General features: G+C 38.4%; 1 protein-coding gene across 2 annotated transcripts in view; it reads right to left on the reverse strand.

Moving 5' to 3' along the window:
• Nucleotides 1-14,313, reverse strand: part of epha4b (eph receptor A4b) — a 134,171-nt gene extending 119,858 nt beyond the window's left edge. Inside the window, exon 1 of one of the 2 annotated variants that reach the window (XM_039654694.2) lies at nt 14,138-14,313. In XM_039654694.2, coding sequence (XP_039510628.2) covers nt 14,138-14,231 — 94 coding nt within the window. In that variant the 5' untranslated portion in view covers nt 14,232-14,313. The remainder of the gene's footprint in view (nt 1-14,137) is intronic. The other variant, XM_039654695.2, reaches the window with a different exon arrangement.
• Between the last annotated feature and the right edge of the window lie 4,313 nt (nt 14,314-18,626).

An 18,626-nucleotide genomic window follows, 5' to 3' on the forward strand; every position in this document is an offset into this window, starting at 1 on the left:
GCGCCAGATGACACCACTTCATTATAGTCATTATAGTCATTTAAATTAAGAAATGGTATAATAAATTACATAATAAATTGTCAGAAAATACATACATTTCGAGGAAGGAATGTAATAATCATCATGTTTCCTCAAAGTTAAAGTTGGAGAAATCCTGTAAAAACTCCATAACGGCAGAGTTCATGAAGGGTTGTTCCACTTTTTTATAGGGGAATATTTCAACCCCTTGGCCTTTGTAACTCTGTTTTAAGGGCCAAGGGGTACACTCGAAAACAAGTGGTAGGGCCAAGGGGTGAATTGGGATTGAGCCTTACCACTCAGAAGAGACACGCTACATGTAAACGATATTTTTTTGTATTTTCTTGTCAGTTCATTTGGAATTATTCAGCTTTTAAGAACAAGCACAAGCAGAAGATTTGCAGTGATGGCAATTTCAAAACACTACTTCATGAAGCTTCGAAACCTTTACCAATCTTTTGTTCCGAGTCAATGTTTCGGAGCGTCTATCAAGCTGCCAGTCACGTGATATCAGTAACTTCATAACGTCATGACTTTTTCCATCATGGCCTGTTTTGCTGAGCCCAAGAGGGTAATCCATCAGCCGGAAGTTGAAGCCTCGCGGGAGCCACCATTGTAACAGAACTTCACCTGCTGTTAGCATTCCATTGACTCCCATTCATTTTGGTGTCACTTTGACAGCAAATAACTTTACATCTGAGGCATCCAAAAACATCCAGAAACACGACAATGTATAAAATGCTCCATAACTTTGTATCTTACATTACGGCCCCGTAGAAGCCGTTTTTGTAAAAATAGGCTAACAATTGAGTCATAATAACCACAGGACTTTCTGTCGCACAATAGAGACATTACCATATAGACTGGAGGAGAAGCTCGCAGGTGATCTTTTACTGTCTGTGGGGCAATCGGGGGGACATGGAGGCATAAAGTCAAGGTAGAAGCCCATAAATAGAGAGTCCATAAAAGCAACGGGACAAAATATTTCAACAAAGTTTATGAGGAATTAGGTGATTCAGATTTGTCATGGCACAGCTACTAGAAGATTTACAACTGTCAGACTGTCGTCAAGCTCAGTTTGAGCCTACGCTGTCGCTCTGACATCAGGCAGGAAGTGTAATAATTGGGCTTCAGTCTTTTCCACTGAAATAAATGGGGTCGCTGTGTCCATTTCTTTTGCTGTCTATGGTTGAGCCATACAAACAAAACAAACCCTGACAATTGATAAAATAACATATAGACACTTGATAATCGGATTAGATAATTGCCTTTGAAAGGTTTTACTTATATAAAAATTGCAATAGATTGTAAAAGGTGTTTTTATGCATGTCCCGTCCGAGTTTTTGTTGCATTTACACTGTTCTGACCACTAGTTGTCACTGTGGAGACAGGTGTCAGATTGTTTAGGCGTGTTTGACTTCATGCAGCTCTGCACAGACCGATCGGCGGCTGACTTGAAACAGTGCATGCCGGTTAGAAATTTTGTCAGACTTGATGCAGCGCCGACGCCACATATGCCATCAAAGTACCGCGAGAGCGTTTCGAGCGTAGCCAGAGAACAGCGAAGCTTTTAGAAGCCAGCGAAGCTTCTAAAAAACAGATGCACAAGCTCTGATGACACAACTACTCCATGATTCGCTGGTGTAAGGCCAACAAAATCGATCCAATGGTGGAATTCGATTAGAGGTGAAGGTCTGACTCTCTCTCTCTCTCTCTCTCTCTCTCTCTCTCTCTCTCTCTCTCTCACTCTCTCTCTCAGTCTGGCGAGTAACCAAAAATGTACTAGCCAATGACGATACTATTGCCAAGGTGTTCATAGAGGTGTAGATAGATCGATCTTAATTTTAATATTTCAGATTATCTTGATTATCAAAAAATGACAAAAGACAAGAAATAGACCAACAAGCTCACATAAATGTGCTGTCCAGATCCCACAAATATATGGCAAAAAAAGGTGCGCAAAACTTTTTTGGGTAAAACCCTTCATCAGTGCCATCCGTTCTATCCAGATTATCTTGATTTACATAGACAGATCTAAATAGATAGACTGATGGACAGATACTCTTTTCATTTATGTTCTCTTTCTCTGTTCGATTCCTTCTGCTTCTTGTTCTGTTTCTCTGTCTCTGGAGAAGAGAATTCATCCACAGGTGTAACTCTATCTTGACTTGGACTCACTTGCCCATTTGTGTCCATGCCCAGCTCATATTCATCATCCAATAAAACACCATCAATGTCAACACCAGATTAAACCTAGCAAAACACTTTACATTAAGATCCATATCTCACCTCATCACACACTTTATGACAAATAATACACAGCATCATCTCACATTATCATTGCCTCATGCGTAAGATAGGTCTGATTTATCTGTATAACATAAAGTTTGCTCTTAACACAACATGTGAATCATTTCCCCATGACCACCGCTGTTGTCTGCCCAGAGAAGACTGTATGGGCTCTTTTGGTTTCAAACAGGCATGCTCATGTATCTATTATCATCAGTTGGCAGCGTTTTTACATGAAGAAAAGCAGAGAGACTATGGGACCATGTTACTGGAACAAGACACCCCAGGGATGAGATGGAGTCCACTCCAGGATTTTATTGTGATAAATCATTAAATACAACAATTTATCATAATCCATTGATCTGTTGCTTGCATTAGTGAATCTCTACAGGAATCATAGGGAGAGGAAAATATTTGTTCTTGTCTGATATACATGAAATGAGGTCAGGCTGACAAATCAGCTGACATTTGGCCATTTTGAGATTATCGGCATTGGACAATAATGGGTTTTTCACACCAGCAGCGATTAAATTGCATGAATTGCTTAAATAATTAGCTTGTCACAAATGGCTAATGTACTTTTTTCATTCACTTTAATGCAAATCAATTTAACTTCAGCACATTTGTGTACGTCTCATTCAATTATATTATACATTCTTCAAATGTTTGAGGTCAGTAAGATTTGTTTTCATAAAAAAACAACAACAACATAGTTTTACTTTTATTCAGTTATTGCATCCCATTTGTAACAGAGCACTAGCAACTGAGGGGTGAGTGTAATGGATGCCAGGTAGTACTTGCTGTACAAGTAAACCTCACTTCCTTGGCCTTAAAGACTTAGTTCACCCAAAAATAATTTCTGTCATTAATTATTCACCCTCATGTCATTTCAACCTGTGAGACCTCCGTAACACAAATGAAGATATTGATGAAAATATGAAATCTGAGAGCTTTTTAACCTCCCCCTATAGACTGCAACATTATTACCACTTTCAAGGCCCAGAAAGTTAGTAAAGACATCAATAAAATAGTCCTTGTTATTGTAATTAACCCTTTAGGGGCACGCAAGACACTGACGTTAGAGGCTGTGGTCTTTAGAATCTTTGTTAGCGCACAGGAACGCCGGTCTGAATCCCGTTCAGAGCAGCGCAAGTAAACAGGAGGGGTTACACATTCAATTGAGCAAGTGACAAAAACGTATATTTTTACAAATGATTTCTATTTCAAATGAACACTGATATTTTGAACTTTCTATTAATTAAAAAAAATGCAACTGTTTGCAACATTGATAACAAAATAAATGTTTTTTGAGCACAAAATCAGCATATTAGAATGATTTCTGAAGGATCATGTGAAACTGAAGACTGGAGTAATGATGCTGGAAATTCAGCTTTGCCATCACAGGACCAAATGCATCCAGTATTTGAGCCAACACCAAACCTGTTCCCCTTTTTATTCTAGTTCTCTCTCTTATATCCATATTGCCCATGCACTCTCCCCTGCAGTTGAAGTGCTTGAGTTCAGGCCAGGGGCAATTCCAGCCGCTTTGAGTGGGGACAGCTCAGTGTTCCTCTGGCTGTGATCTCCACTTCCATCCTCTTTTGCTTTCTAATCCTGGCGGAAGAGCTGCTTTAATCTACCTGCCAGCAATCAAACGCCCTGTCATCCCTTCCGAAACCTTGGGCAGAGTCGCCCGACTTCACAATGAGGCCGGCAGCCAAAAAGCACACGCTTTGTAACAGGTGTGAATATATAGATTGCTAACTGAAAAACAGAATCGATATGAAGATCAAAAGATGCACTGCAACAGCCCATCTATAGAATACATTAGGTCAAAACAAAGTTTATATACAGATAAAATACAAAAGCACACACACACACCTTTAATCCTCACTGATGGATTTCTCCATCTGAATGAGGCCATCAATGGTGCTTAAGGTATTTCGTTCCACTCTCAGTGGCAGGAGCCAGGGTGTTGTCGTGGTAACAGGGAGGTACAGGGGTACAGCAAGGGGGAAATGGAAGATTCGTGCATAGCTCCAGTAAGATATTAAGGAATGCTCGAGTCGGTGCGTTTCGGTCAGCCCTCTCCACGCTGGGTCACTCGGCAGCCAATGGCACATTAGTGAGCACATAATCACTGCTGAGGGCCAAATCAGTATACCTGCGAGCAGATACCAGCAACATGGGCTGCATTCCTAATGAGCCAAAGTCATCAGAAAAGCATATGGAGGAGACCCCTTCCAAACTCACAGATGGCTTAGACCAAGGTATAGAAGCATATTAGATGGAGATACCAGATATATCAGTGACTATATCGGTATTGGCCACCATTAGCGTTTGAATCGTCATCGGTCTGATTAAAGATTATATCAGTGCTTCATTTTCTATTACGGTTTTTCAGCACTTTACTAAATATAAAATATACTAGATAAAATATAAAAAATATTTTATATCAATTTTCCATATTTTCTACTCATTGTTTTGATTCTTGATTTAATATACTGAATTAATAACATAAAATAACATACAGTAAATTATGTGATAGTGTGATACAGTATCAAGAAACTATTGTATTATATTATTATCAATGTTGACAGTTGTACTGCTTAATGATATTGTGGAAACTGTGATGCATTTTTTTTTCTGGATTCATTTGATAAATAGATAGAAAGTTCAAATGTAGCCTATATAGTTTACTTTTGTAATAAAATATCCAAAAATCACTTGCACAGTGTGATATATTTCATGTAGTTGTGTGCACTTATAATATCCCAAAAGTCTCTAAAGATTTTTTACTTAAGAGAAATTACAATTTTAAATAAGTGGGCGTCCCGGAAAAAAAAAAAAAAAAAAAAAAAAATCGCCTGTCAATGACGTAATATCTGCGCTATCCTCGGTTTCCATTCATACTGCTATAGCCATGGCGTAACCATGGCGACAGACGTGGACAACTGCGTAGTGCGTAACGTTTAGCGGCATGCAGTTCTTGTTTCGCGTGTGATATCTGTCTCTATAGCAATCGCGACCTGCTTCATACCACTGTAATGTTAACAAACCATGAATGTTTGCACTCATCCATAAACAATATTAGATTCATCAGCTTGACAGCAATTCCCATCATTCAGCTCATCACTGCGTCATCAACCAACGCCTTTGTTATTGTTGGAAACTTGTGGCAAGAAAAAAAATACATATTGTGCCTTTAATGCATCTTTGCTAAGTAAAAGTATTAATTTCTTTAAAAAGAATCTTGATCCCAAACTTTTGAATCATATTGTATGTAAGCAATAAGGTACGAGAGGCTGTGCTGTTTCGTGAATAAGTAACTGCTGAAGGTAGTTCACGATACAGCACTTGCCTCGAGTACCTTATTGCTTTTATAAAATGGTTGCCACACAATATTAAAGTAAAAAACTATGCATTTGTGCAACTTTCTTCACTAAAAATCACTAAAAAGTAAAATCACTAAAAGCCTTCCTTCCGCTAGAAAAAAATAGTCCTGAGCGTGAACAGCAACAATGTTCCAATGTGTAAAAAAATGCATAAAAAGCTCAAATAAAAACAACAACCGCAGTGTTGTGCAGCGATCAATAGAACCGTTGGGTGCAGCGGTCATAGCCGTGTTTTATCGTGAATAAAGCACAGCTCTTGACCAATCAGAATGAAGAATTTGAACTGACCGTTTTATAAATAGAAAATAAAAGCAGAAAACTGGTGCATAATTACATACAATGCAATATGTAGTTCTTGTGTAAAGATGGTTTGGATCAATGTGTAAAAAGTGCTATAGAAATAACATACATTTTTGAGAGAAAGTATGCGTGATATGTAGAGGTGTAACAATATATTGTGTCACAATATGTTGCAATACAAAAGTTTAACAATATGTATTGTGGATAGTGACAATATGTATTGTGTACAGTTCACCCAAAAAAAAATAAAAAGTGTCAGTACTTCATTAAACTGCTATATTATATATAATGTTGAACATAATGTATAATAATGCAGTGGAGGAATATTTTTGAGTCCTGATAATGCCAAGTGTCTTGTCACCAGTATAAAGTGGCCTACATTATTTTAAATATATCTAGTCAGTGTCAGAGTGCAAGCATATTTGTCAAAAATATGATCTGTTTTCAGTTTCAAAATCATGAATATTTTTATTCTGGTGTCACTGTTGGGTTATCAGCTCCAAGTCCAAGCCTATTTATTCCCATCCCCAAATTAATGTAATACCAAATTTAGCATTTTAATCAACGGTGAAAAAAAAGGTTAACCTTTAACCATATGTCATTGAGTATCGCCATAATCTCGTATTGTGAGTTGAGTGTCGTGATGTGCATCGAATGGTAACATGACAACGCATTCTCACCCCAAGGCGTCACCTTTGACCATGCTTCAATATTTGACGTTTTAGGCGCCCTTTAGCGTCACTTACATGACGCGATCCTACGGCGTCATCTAACTGACGCTAAAGGTAAGCGTCAAATAGAGGACACGGTTAGGTTTAGGTGTGGGGTGGGGGTAGGGTACACGCGATCCTAGGGCGTCATCTAACTGACGCTAAAGGGCGCTTAAAGCGTCAGATATTGAAGCATGTCCAAATGCTTCCCAAGGCGTCAGTTAAGTGACGCCTTGGGGGTGAGAATGGGCTGAACATGAGGGTATCGTTACACCCCTAATGAGATGAAATGACATTTTGTAGATACATTAGCTGTATTCAGAAAATCTATGTCAAAATTTATGTCAGATACAGATTTTAAATAGCATTTGCTCAATCTGGCTTTAAAAAATACTGAGGAAAATCTTGTAAATTGAAAAAAAGTGAAAACAGGAAAAATCTGTTTGCCCTATGAAAGTACTGTAAAATGTATCTAGAGCACCGCAAACCCAGACAAGCACTGACACACACACACACACACAAAACTGAGTACAGGAGAGAAGGAAAGCTGAATACACTCGCATACGCACACACATGCACTCTGACAATCACACAGGAGGACAACGCTTGGAGTCACGGGAATACAAAGCTTTAGAAGACAAGATTTTTGAATGACAGCATCCTCAAGTCCCTTGGCACAAAATTGGCCACAGGAGGGATAGAGTGGGAGAAAGCTGAAAATGAAAAGAGTGTGAATGACTGAGAGAGAAAGAGAGAGACTTTCAGTCAGTCCAGGCTAAAGCTCATTGGCATACAAACCCTTCCCACAAACACATCTCCATTCTGCCTCTTTTTTTCCCCCATCAGCTGCCAGGTCATCCTGCTATTGTGCTGCCAACATCAGCCCCGGCCTGGAGAGTGCATGGAGAATGAAGCCCTCAGACAATGACCACTCTTTTCCTATCCTTTTCATCTCTTTCATTCTCATTTTCCTCTGCCATTTCCCGCTGGCCATCAGACTCTACACGGACTGAACAAAAAAGACCACAAAAATTCCCATAATGACCTGGCTGCTAGATGGAAAATGTTTGACTCCATTCATTTCAGTATGCCTGATTTGTGATTAATGCATTAGGTAAATATTTCAGATAAATATTTAACCTAAAGGTAAAATATTTAAATATTTCATTTTTGTTCACCCAAAAATAAAAATGCTGCCATTTACTCACCATCAAATTTCTCCTGAACACAAAAGAACACAAAATAAGACATTTTGAAGAATATGGGTACCCAAACAGTTGATTGACTTTCATAGTATGAAAAAAATATATATATATATATATGTAAGTTAATGAAGCCCATCTACCAACAATCTTCAAAAATATCTTCTTTTGTGTTCAGAAGAAATAAATTCATACAAGTTTGGAACAACTTGACGGTGAGTAAATGATGACAGAATTTAAATATTTGGGTGAACTATCATTTAACGGATGTAGCCCAAATTGTAAAATAAATAAATAAATAAATAATAATAATAAATTAAATGTATTTTAAAATAATAAATGAATATAAATTAATTGTTTATTTATCTAAAAAATAATAAATTATTCAACTGAAATTAAATTGTTTAATGAAACATTTTTTAAAAATGTTTTTCGAAATTACTTGACTTTAGAAACATTATTACAAAATTTTATATACATATTTTTTTTTTGACCAATTTCACTTTATTCTGTCACATTGTGGTTGTAGAAGTGGGTCGTATGACACTAGAAACCTACACTTCGAAAGGAAATCTAGAATTCATTTTTAGCATCATCTTCTCACAAACCTCATTCAATTCATTTTCAGTGCACTTACTTGTGACCACCAATAGTTTTGTGGTACATTATCGTATCACTTGAACTATTTTCCAACAAAAAATGCTGCTCCATCTTTATAACATGACCAGGCTGGCTGTATTATTTTCCAGTTAAGAGGTGCATTACTTAAATTACCCCTCTTTTATCACTGTGTGTTGACCATCTAAAGTGCCATATCAAGAACCGCATAAGACTGGATCAGGTCACAAAGACAGCATGTGATATCAGAGTGACCCAAGAAGCTGGCTGCCCGAAGCAGGATGTTGGTTTTGGCTTTTGAAAAAAGATGCTCCTCGGGTGAGCGGGGAGAAGTCGGTGGCAAGGTCGCATTGCATCGAAATGTAAATCCAGCCATCGTTTGACCCACCGCACAGGAGGAGCCAGCCTAGACAAGCTGAGCAAACAGTCCACCGTCAGCTCCGACACACAGAAAACAGACACTCGAAGCATACGGGACGGAGGCAGTGAGAGATTTCACCCGGTCAATAACACAGAGCCGAGCAAATTGAAAAACCCTGCTGTTTGTTTAGTGCTGCTGCAGTAAGGTGGCGATTCTCCAAGCACAATCGCTTCTCTAAAGCGCACAAGAGAGGGAGAAGCCGAGGCCAAAGGCAGGCAGATGAATTCAATTAAAACAAATAAAAGGTCAAGACTAGTCTGGGACCCAGCAAGACCGCAGGGAGAGCGGAGCACACAGCGTGATGTTTAGAGTCAGGCTCCATTGTGTTGACTAGCCTGCTAATGAGCTTCCAGTCAGAGAACCGGTAACTGAACATGAGTGTCAGATGCGTTCATTTGTAGAAACAGAAAGGAAAGAGTGAGAGAGCAAAAAAAGGGGGGGATAGTGCAGCTCATTCGTCCGAGACACAAGTAGTTGTAGATGACAGGTCAATGCTTTGTGCCCGCAGAACAGAGGGCATCCCAGTGAATATAGGTCACTAGCCCAGCATGTCACAGAAAGGGTTCCTTTACAAAAACAATTTAGAACCCCAAACAATGACCTGAGCCCAACCAAAACAAATAACTGATCACGTAAAATGGTCCTTCTTAGAAAAAAATCTATTTATATACTGATGATGTCTTAAAGGGTTGGTTCACCCAAAAATGAAAATTGTGTCATTAATGACTCACCCTCATGTCGTTCCAAGCCTGTAAGACTTTCGTTCATCTTCAGAACACAGTTTAAGATATTTTAGATTCAGTCCGAGAGCTTTCTGTCCCTCCGTTGAAAATGTGTGTAGGGTATAATGTCCTTGTCCAGAAAGGAAATAAAGACATCAAAGTAGTCCATGTGATATCAGTGGGTTAGGTAGAATGTTGAACGTGACGTCGCTGATGTAAGAAGCTGCTGACGTGTTATCTGGTGCGAAAGAGCTTCGTTTACAGTCTGAGGGAGACGCACGCTGTAAACAAACCAATCTTCGCAAACATGTCTAAGGATTTCGACACAGAGGAAGACTTGCATTTTTTTTTTTGCCCAGCCATACTGCGGACTCGTGAACGCAGATTGACAAGAGAACCGGAAGAGAGTACAATGCTGAATAAAGTCATAGTTTTTGTTATTTTTGGACCAAAATGTATTTTCGATGCTTCAGAACATTCTAACTAACCCACTGATGACACATGGACTACTTTGATGATGTCTTTGTTTCCTTTCTGGATAAGGACAGTATACCGTACATACATTTCCAAAGGAGGGACAGAAAGCTCTCGGACTAAATCTAAAATATCTTAAACTGTGTTCCAAAGATGTGTCTTACGGGCTTGGAACGAAATGAGGGTGAGTCATTAATTACATAATTTTAATTTTTTGGTGAACTAACCCTTTAAAATCAATAGCTATCCATCTACCCCCTACCTTTTTCACCATTTTTTATTTCATTGCTAATACTATTGGATATCCATTACCTGGCTTGAGCCATTGTGTGTCCAGAAAATCATTTGCCCTCAGCCTTTGGTCATGTGTGGTGATAATAGTGTGTATGGTGGGAAATTAAGAGGCCTCCAAAGGTCCCAAAGCATAAAGCCATCAGTAATCCCAGTAATAGAGGTGAATCAGAGCGGTGGTGCGGACAATCAATGTCCACGTCAGCTCAAGGTCATGAACAAAATAATGATGGTGCTAAAAGCAATCCAATTACACTGATGTGATTAATCATAGAATAATATATTTTATGATTCCCATTCCAATTACATAGTTAAACAAGTATAATCGATAAATAGATCAATAGTCTCCTGAGAAAGGCTCCAGTAATCTCAATTTATCAACTCAAAGAAATTACAAATTTGGACTTTCTTTGTTCTGCAGAACATAAAAGAAGATATTTTGTAGAATGAATGGACAAAAACATCGGACCCCATTGATGTTTTGTTCACTGCATGCACCAAAAAAAAAAAAAAATGAATGTCATACCTGTTTGGAACAAGATGAGACTAGATGCAATCTAAAGTCAAAGATTTCAATACTGAAATGTTTAGTTTTACCCAAAACCAATTTATCTGAGGTATGCGATGCACATGAATATTATTGTATATAGTTTAGCAATAAATATCTTTTTTTTTCTATTTTAATTTTTCCAGAGACATTTGTGAAAAAGTTTGAGATAAACCTCTGATAAATTAGATGTATGTTTATCTAGCTATATACAGCAGCTAAACAGACAGAAAGATTGATGGATGGATGGACAGTCTAGTCTCATCAAATGTATATTATTTATGCAATTGTATAATTTGATTCTAATTTTAGAATACAAAAATGCCGTAATCTAGCAAATCAAATATACATTATCATAAGACTTGAATCCGTGATAATGTGTGTGTGTGTGTGTGTGTCTCTCTTGCTTGTTTTAGCCGAGGCATTTGGCCATGGGGGCACTCTAATCCAGACTGTTTAAATCTGGAGAAAAGGCAGAGAACAGAGGCTCCTTCACAAACAGACCCTGTTCCCCTGGGGGGAAGCTGAACCACTAATCCTGCTACCCCAGTAAATGAAAGCATGCAACAGGGACAGGTCACCCAAACTCGCTAGAAGAGAGGAAAGAGAGAGGAATATCAGAGTAAAAACGGCCCATGGCAGAGGTAGAATACTAATCTAAAGCAAAAGAAGAAGAAATAAAAAAAAACATAAATCAGTGACCATTCCAGGGGTTCAGCAAAAAGATTAAATGTTTATTTTAAGCCATTAAACCGAATTAAGCTCGCCAACCCGGATCAGACTCAATATAATCTTTTCTCAAGCAGGTGGTGGTATGAACCCTCTGCTGTTAGTGCTCTTCCTCATTTTATTGTAAATTTAGGTTTGACTAATTTGCGTCCATGCTTGTTGAAACTGCAAGAGTCTGCAAAACATGTGATGTCTCGGCATAATAGCATTAAGATCTTAAAAGGGAAACAAATCTCAACCCTGTTCAATATAGTGAAATAAAAACAGATTTTTTGGTTTCTGCCCCAAATGGTTTATTTCACAAAATTGTGCTAAGATCCACCGCAAAAAAAAAAAAAAAACTTCACAAAAGAATTCCAGTGCTGCAAGGCGCCCTCTGTTGTTCACATTAGCTACAGCACTGTCCCCTGACCTCTCAGAATACATTCCTTCTTAGATGACTTCCACATTTTGGTCCATATGTGGCAAATGACTCCCGTGTCATTGTGTTCACATTGCTCCAGTGTAACATTGCACCCGCACTCCCACTGCGGCTTAAAATAACAAACGTTGGTCAGTCTAACGGCTCGGCGAGCAAGCACAGCGGGCGTCCTCCAGATGAGACGACGTTATTTACAATCACATAGAGCATGGCGGAGACAAAGCAGAAGAGACCGTGCTTTGGCGCTGAAAGCCACTCCATGAGCGGTTATGCACCCTGGTCATATACACACAAAAAACACACAAGCTACCGCAAAAACATACAAAGACATTGGGCAGTGGACTAAAGTCAACCAATTAGGGCGATAACAGAGGGGAAGGTTCAGATGAGAGCAGAAAACCTTATAAAGAGGAAAGAGGCTACAAAAACAAGCCCTGGGAAAGAAAAAGAGAGCAAGAGCAAGAGCGGCTCTCAGTCACTGGACTGCCACAGAGACACCAACACTAGAAAAGCACTCTTTAGTCCTTTTATTGGGCACAAAATGATGTGTCTTATTTCCACACGTTAAACTCAATTTCATCGTCCACTCAAATGTTTTTTTTTTTTTTTTCTCCAACAAAAGGCATTCTCTTCAGGTTTTAAGGGTTGGCATTGATGCAATCTAAATGCTTCTGAGATTCAAAAAGCAAAAAGATGTATTTTTTTTTTTTCCTGCAATTGACTGAATTCACTGAAAGGACCAAGGAAAAAAGTTATTGCACTATTCTGCTCGGGATAAGAAATGACTTCAAAAGCTCTGCATCTCGATGGAATCATTATCCTCATTGTCTATCAAGGATGCATTTTCCTGAACTCAAATTCCAACATTTGACATTTAAGTGCTAAGCTGTGCCAAAAAAGAAGCTTGTTCGACTGACACACACACACACAAACATTGAAACCATATTGAAATATTTGCTGCAACTCACAGCTCTGGCACACGTAGATAAAAAATGCTCTTTGAGAGGATTGATCTACTTTAAACCATCATTCCAAGTATATTAATACAACCATAGATTACCATTCTAAATTTATTTTCAAATAAAGTGCTAAATTGGCCAGTGTTGTGTGTTTTCACTCTTGTGGCAGGGAACTGGTACTTGTATGCTATTTCAGGATTTTATTATTTATTTAACAGATTGTGGAACAGATTTTTCTTGCATGCATTGAGACTGCTATATAGAAACAATGCACACACTATTAACAAATCACCTTATGGTCACTGATAAATGATCAGGCTTATAGAGACTTTCAGTTCTCTCAATATCCTGCTTGCCATACGGCACATTGCACACAACACATGCATCAATTCTGGACAGTCGAATCATGTCGACTGTTCTTCATTTTGTTTTATTCATTTTTTAAATCCTTAGCAAGATGATTCATTAGGCTATAGGCCTATATTTTCAAACAACATAAACACTTTAATATAACATTAAATAACTTTCTAAACCCACAACCATTAAATTAAAAAAAAAATAATAATAATGTTGCTCAACTTTTTTCTGTGACTTTCCAATATAAGAGGAATAGTTCACAGCTTATTTTTAAATGTTTCAAATGACATTCATATAGCCTACTTTATACAACAAATTATTGTAGCAAATATATGCATTATTAATAATAACACTTTTGACCATGCATGTGCCATCATTTTCATTAATCACTGGCACGTGCATGCGTGCAGTGTAAATACGTATATTAAAAACGTCCAGCCGCAATCCACCGGTAACACTTCGAGAGCGAGTTCTGCTGCTGGACATGAACAGGCATGATGAACTAATATTACAACAAACCCTACTTAAAAACAATGCACTTGCTATATGTATCTGCTTGCTTCATACACCTTATGATTAGGAACCACATCATCCCTATATCGCACTTAAGTAAACTGTGTCTCCCGCAAACCTCAGCCATTAATTAACCCTATGCTTTACTTGTTAAACACAAAGTCCTCTTACCTTCATTCTCTGGGTAATTCCGTAAGGCTTGACTCGGCGTGAGGGAGGATAAGAGAAAGAAAAGTAGGGACGGATAAATCCAAAGGGTTGCCATTTTCAGGCTGCGCTGGGCGCGCGCTGCATCCCTCTCGCTGTAGAAAGTTACTGAGGCTCGCGATCAGAGCTGAAGTGAGGAGAGGAGAGGAGGAGAGCAGGAGAGGAGAGGGAGGGTCCGGTTAGCCTCGGCGTGTCAATCATCACGGGCTGCCAGGGAAACGGAGGACGGCGGGAGGCGCGCTGGTGCTTTTAAAGGCGCGAGCTCGATAAAGATCTCAACCGCCACAGAGAAACTGAAGGAAGCGCAGACGATGACAGCTGCCAAATTTCATTTTAGAGTGGCTTTAAACTGCTTAATTAAGGTATCTTTACTTGTGGAAACACTTTGATAGTTTTATTCACCAAAACCTCTCGTAGGCTATTTGTTCGAAATGAAACAAACATGCAATAGTTTAAGTGATTTTCATTAGCTATCTCTAAAATTGCGCTTTGCTTATATAGCCTACTGTACAGGTCTACTTTTTTGGAAGAATAGGACCAAGGAAGAAAAAAGCATGCAGCGTAGGCTACAGACTAAATCCAAATACTCTCAAGTAGCGCGTATGTGAACGCTAATTTTTGCTGCACGTTATCAAGTTTGTTAGCATTGCTAAAGTACTCTACTCTTCTATGGTCAGTTTTCTCTTTCATGCTTGTGCCTGTATCCAAATCACAAATTATCTCATTCATTATACCTAAGTAGTCCACTTGAATGAGTGATTGAAAACAAATGAGCCAATTTGTACACTAGAAGGTGCATCCCAATTTGCGTAGGCTACTTATGCACTATTCTATAGACCTTGCACCAGAGAAACGAGGGCGCCGCCATCTTTAGAATATTGTCTTTGAACTTCCGTTTTTGCGGTCGCTCTGTATATCTCTATGGCATTGATGTCCAGGAGTAATTAGCTTTTGAAGTGGATTTACTTAATGTAAAGTTAACGAAAGTTATCATGAGGATTGTAATGTTTAAAGCAGATGTCTTAACAAATGTCAGTAGACCGGGAAGATTTTAAAACAAGCCGTTCATAAATAGGCAAGATCACTGTGAAAATACAGACCGTAAGACAAAAGACAACGAGCGCAGCGCTGAAGGGGTGGGGCTACATAAGGTCTATATAATTTTGTATTATAAATCGTGCAAGTAGTGAGTTCACAATGAAAATCCCAAAAAGAAAACGTGCACTTTAAATATACGTAAATTATGCACTCAAGGAGAAAAAAAAATAAATAAAAAAAAATCTGTGGAACATTGGGCACTTTCAGAATCCAATGTTGAATGACAAAATAACCATATAAAATTCATTCACTACACATTTGAATACAGTTTTAGTGTATTGTGTCATTTGGGACACAATTTGAGTGTGCCGGAAGGGCTGCCTCTTTTGCATATGTTGGTTGATGTTGTGGATGTCATCACTGCCAAGACTGAAAATTCATTCAGCGCAACCCTCACAGTGCATTATGGGTATGAGCAATTGAGTGTACATCAGTTGTATACTAATTTACTTATAGTCCACTATGGTTGCGGACACCTCTACAAATGGTTTTCCCCTAAATGAGTGCGTTAGATTTTAGACACAGCTTGTGAAACTGCAGTCATGACCAGTTGCCATGGCAGAGCAACAAAAACTAACAGTGCCAGAGTGGAGCCGGTATGACGTCAGAACCCGGAAGTCTAATTTACCGCTGATTCCTTTGAATTTTTCCTATGGGGTTTTTCTATGTATGAGTAAAATAATGCCCGTTGTAAACATAACTTGACAATATTTTGATGTTTTGTTCTAAACACACACTCACACCCCATGTTGTCTTAATTATTTAAAACGTACATTTTAATAAAATGAACAAAACTGCTTCAAAATTCATGTTTTGGCTATGGGTGTAATTTACGTTGTAGAACAAAACGTAGTTAAGTTATAACCAACACCCTGATGAAGGCCAGTGGGCCGATACGCGTTGGTGTTTTTTTAATGGTTTAGCCCTCAATCATATAATAAAGGCTTTTTTTTTTTACTTTTGTAACCTACTGAGTGCCTGGACTTGGATTTCTTTCCATTTTTTATGATATAGTTAAGTTATTTTTTACTTTTACACATAAATCGAAAAACGCCATGATAAAACCCCACAGAAAAATCTCGAAAGGAACGAGCGGCGAATTACTTTTCAGGTTTCTGATGTCACTTCTGCCTCAACACTATTAAGCTATCATACTATTAAGTGTGTTTCCACACAGCTCATAACTATTAAAAACACTCTGCGGAACAGTTATGGCATGCTGATGTGATTAATATTTGAATAATAATTAATATTTCTGAAATAAACAACTCAATTAAAATCTTACTGGTCAATTCGCCGTGCCAGCACTTTTTCCAAATTAACTATTGTTAGGTAAAAAAAAAAAAATAAAAAAATAAAAAAATTGGAAAGCAAACAAGATTTACAGTATGTCACTCTTAAATTATGTGCTCTATAAAGCTTTATGATATATTTACAAAGCATTCAGAGTACAGATTACATCAATAAGTCAGACATGCTTGACATGTAAAACCGGTGGTAAAATAACATGGCAACAAGTGGCTTATTGCTTTTATAATATCAAAAATAAGAGCAACTGTCCTATTCTCAATCCCAATTCACCCCTTGGCCCTACCCATTGTTTTTGAGTGTACCCCTTGGCCCTTAAAACAGAGTTACAAAGGCCAAAGGGTTTAAATATTCTCCTGATGCGAATTGGAACAACCCTTGATGAACCCGATACGTCATCAGTCGTCAGCGGTGGCTCTGCCGTTGCGGAGTTTTTACAGGATTTCTCCATGACAACGACTGAAAGTCAGCGCAGCTGCTCTTAACTTTGAGGAAACATGATGATTATAACATTCCTTCCTCGAAATCTATGTCTTTTCTGATCGGAAAGGTCATTTATTATAGCATTTCTTAATTTAAATGACTATAGTGCATGTTGGTGTCATCTGGCGCAAAATTTAAATGTTTTACTGTTTACGAAGCCATCCGACGGTGATTTGCGATGCATTCTGTGAACTTTCTCGTAGCCCTCCGTTTGGAGTGTGCATCTGAAAAATCTCTGTTTCGAGGGCTATGTAGCCCTAACCCTTCGCCCTGCCCCTCGATCTCAACAAGATTCGGGACACCCTACCCCTAGACGTGAATGCGCAAAACAGAGGGGTAGGGCCAAGGGTTGAGCCTTACACTCTTGTTCCAAACCTGTTTGACTTTCTGGCCTAGTTTCACAGACACGCCTTAGATTAAACCATGATTAGGCCTTAGTTCAATTAGGACATCCAATAGCTTTTATAAACGTGGCTTAGAAAAAAAAAAAACATTAATGCGCATCTTGAGACAAAACATTGGCACTGGCATATTTTATGATATGGGAGTTTATAACTAGGGGTCTGTGTCTTCTGTAAAACATAAAATATATTATGAGAAATATCTCAGCATTTTTTGTTTTTTTTGTCCCAATGGACAGCAAACCCATCAATGGTCAAAAACAAAACCTTTGTTCTTTTTAAAGAATGTTGATGCTAACAATCTTCAAAATATATATGTTTTTGTGTTCTGAAGAAGAAAAAAATCCCACAGGTTTGAACTAACGATGCTACATTTGAACACATTTACAATAACCCCCCCCACCCCCCCCCCCCCCCTCCAGAACTATCATTTTATAAATAAGGTACAATGCACTGACTAAAGTACAAGTAAACATTTACGAGGTAAAATGTATAATCTTTGCCAGATCTGGATTGCAGAGCTGAACACTGACCAGTATAACCAGCATTACTTTATCCATTTGCTCTTTGCTCCAACTGGGACTTTCTAAGTGCCCAATTAAGACAGTAATTTACACCCCATACAGGCTGCATGCCAATGACCTAATTTCCCCATGGGGTAAAATAAGAGAAGGTTTTTAGCAGGCTTCATTCATCTCGAAACAAAACTCTGCTTCGTCATGGCAACACTATCAATGACATGACAAGACTCTCGGACTCCTCAACTACCACCGTGAGTGAGATGTCTTTAAGACACTTACAATCCTCATGGTTGCTGTGGATTGTCTCTGAATGCTACTGTAAAGTGCAGTGTCAGCTTCTGCTCTTCAGGAGAAACTGTCAAAGTCAAAGCAGAGAATATGAAATATATCAGCAATATTCCCCTTTTCTCTTTCATAAAACAAATGGCCATTAGAGGAGGATAGAGAGCTATTGTTAAGATTTCCTCATAGAATCACTGGCTGGTGTACATTTAGCTTCAGTCAGTGCTATGTTCGACACACACATACACAAAACCTTTCTTCTCACACACAAACACACAAAACCTTTCTTCTCAGACTAATTCGTGCCATTTTTGAATTTCTGCCATTCCGTGTCATTTTGAGCCACATCAAAACTTAATT

This window comes from Pimephales promelas, chromosome 5, assembly GCF_988280905.1.
Source record: "Pimephales promelas chromosome 5, fPimPro1.hap1.1, whole genome shotgun sequence".
Taxonomy (NCBI): Eukaryota; Metazoa; Chordata; class Actinopteri; order Cypriniformes; family Leuciscidae; genus Pimephales; species Pimephales promelas.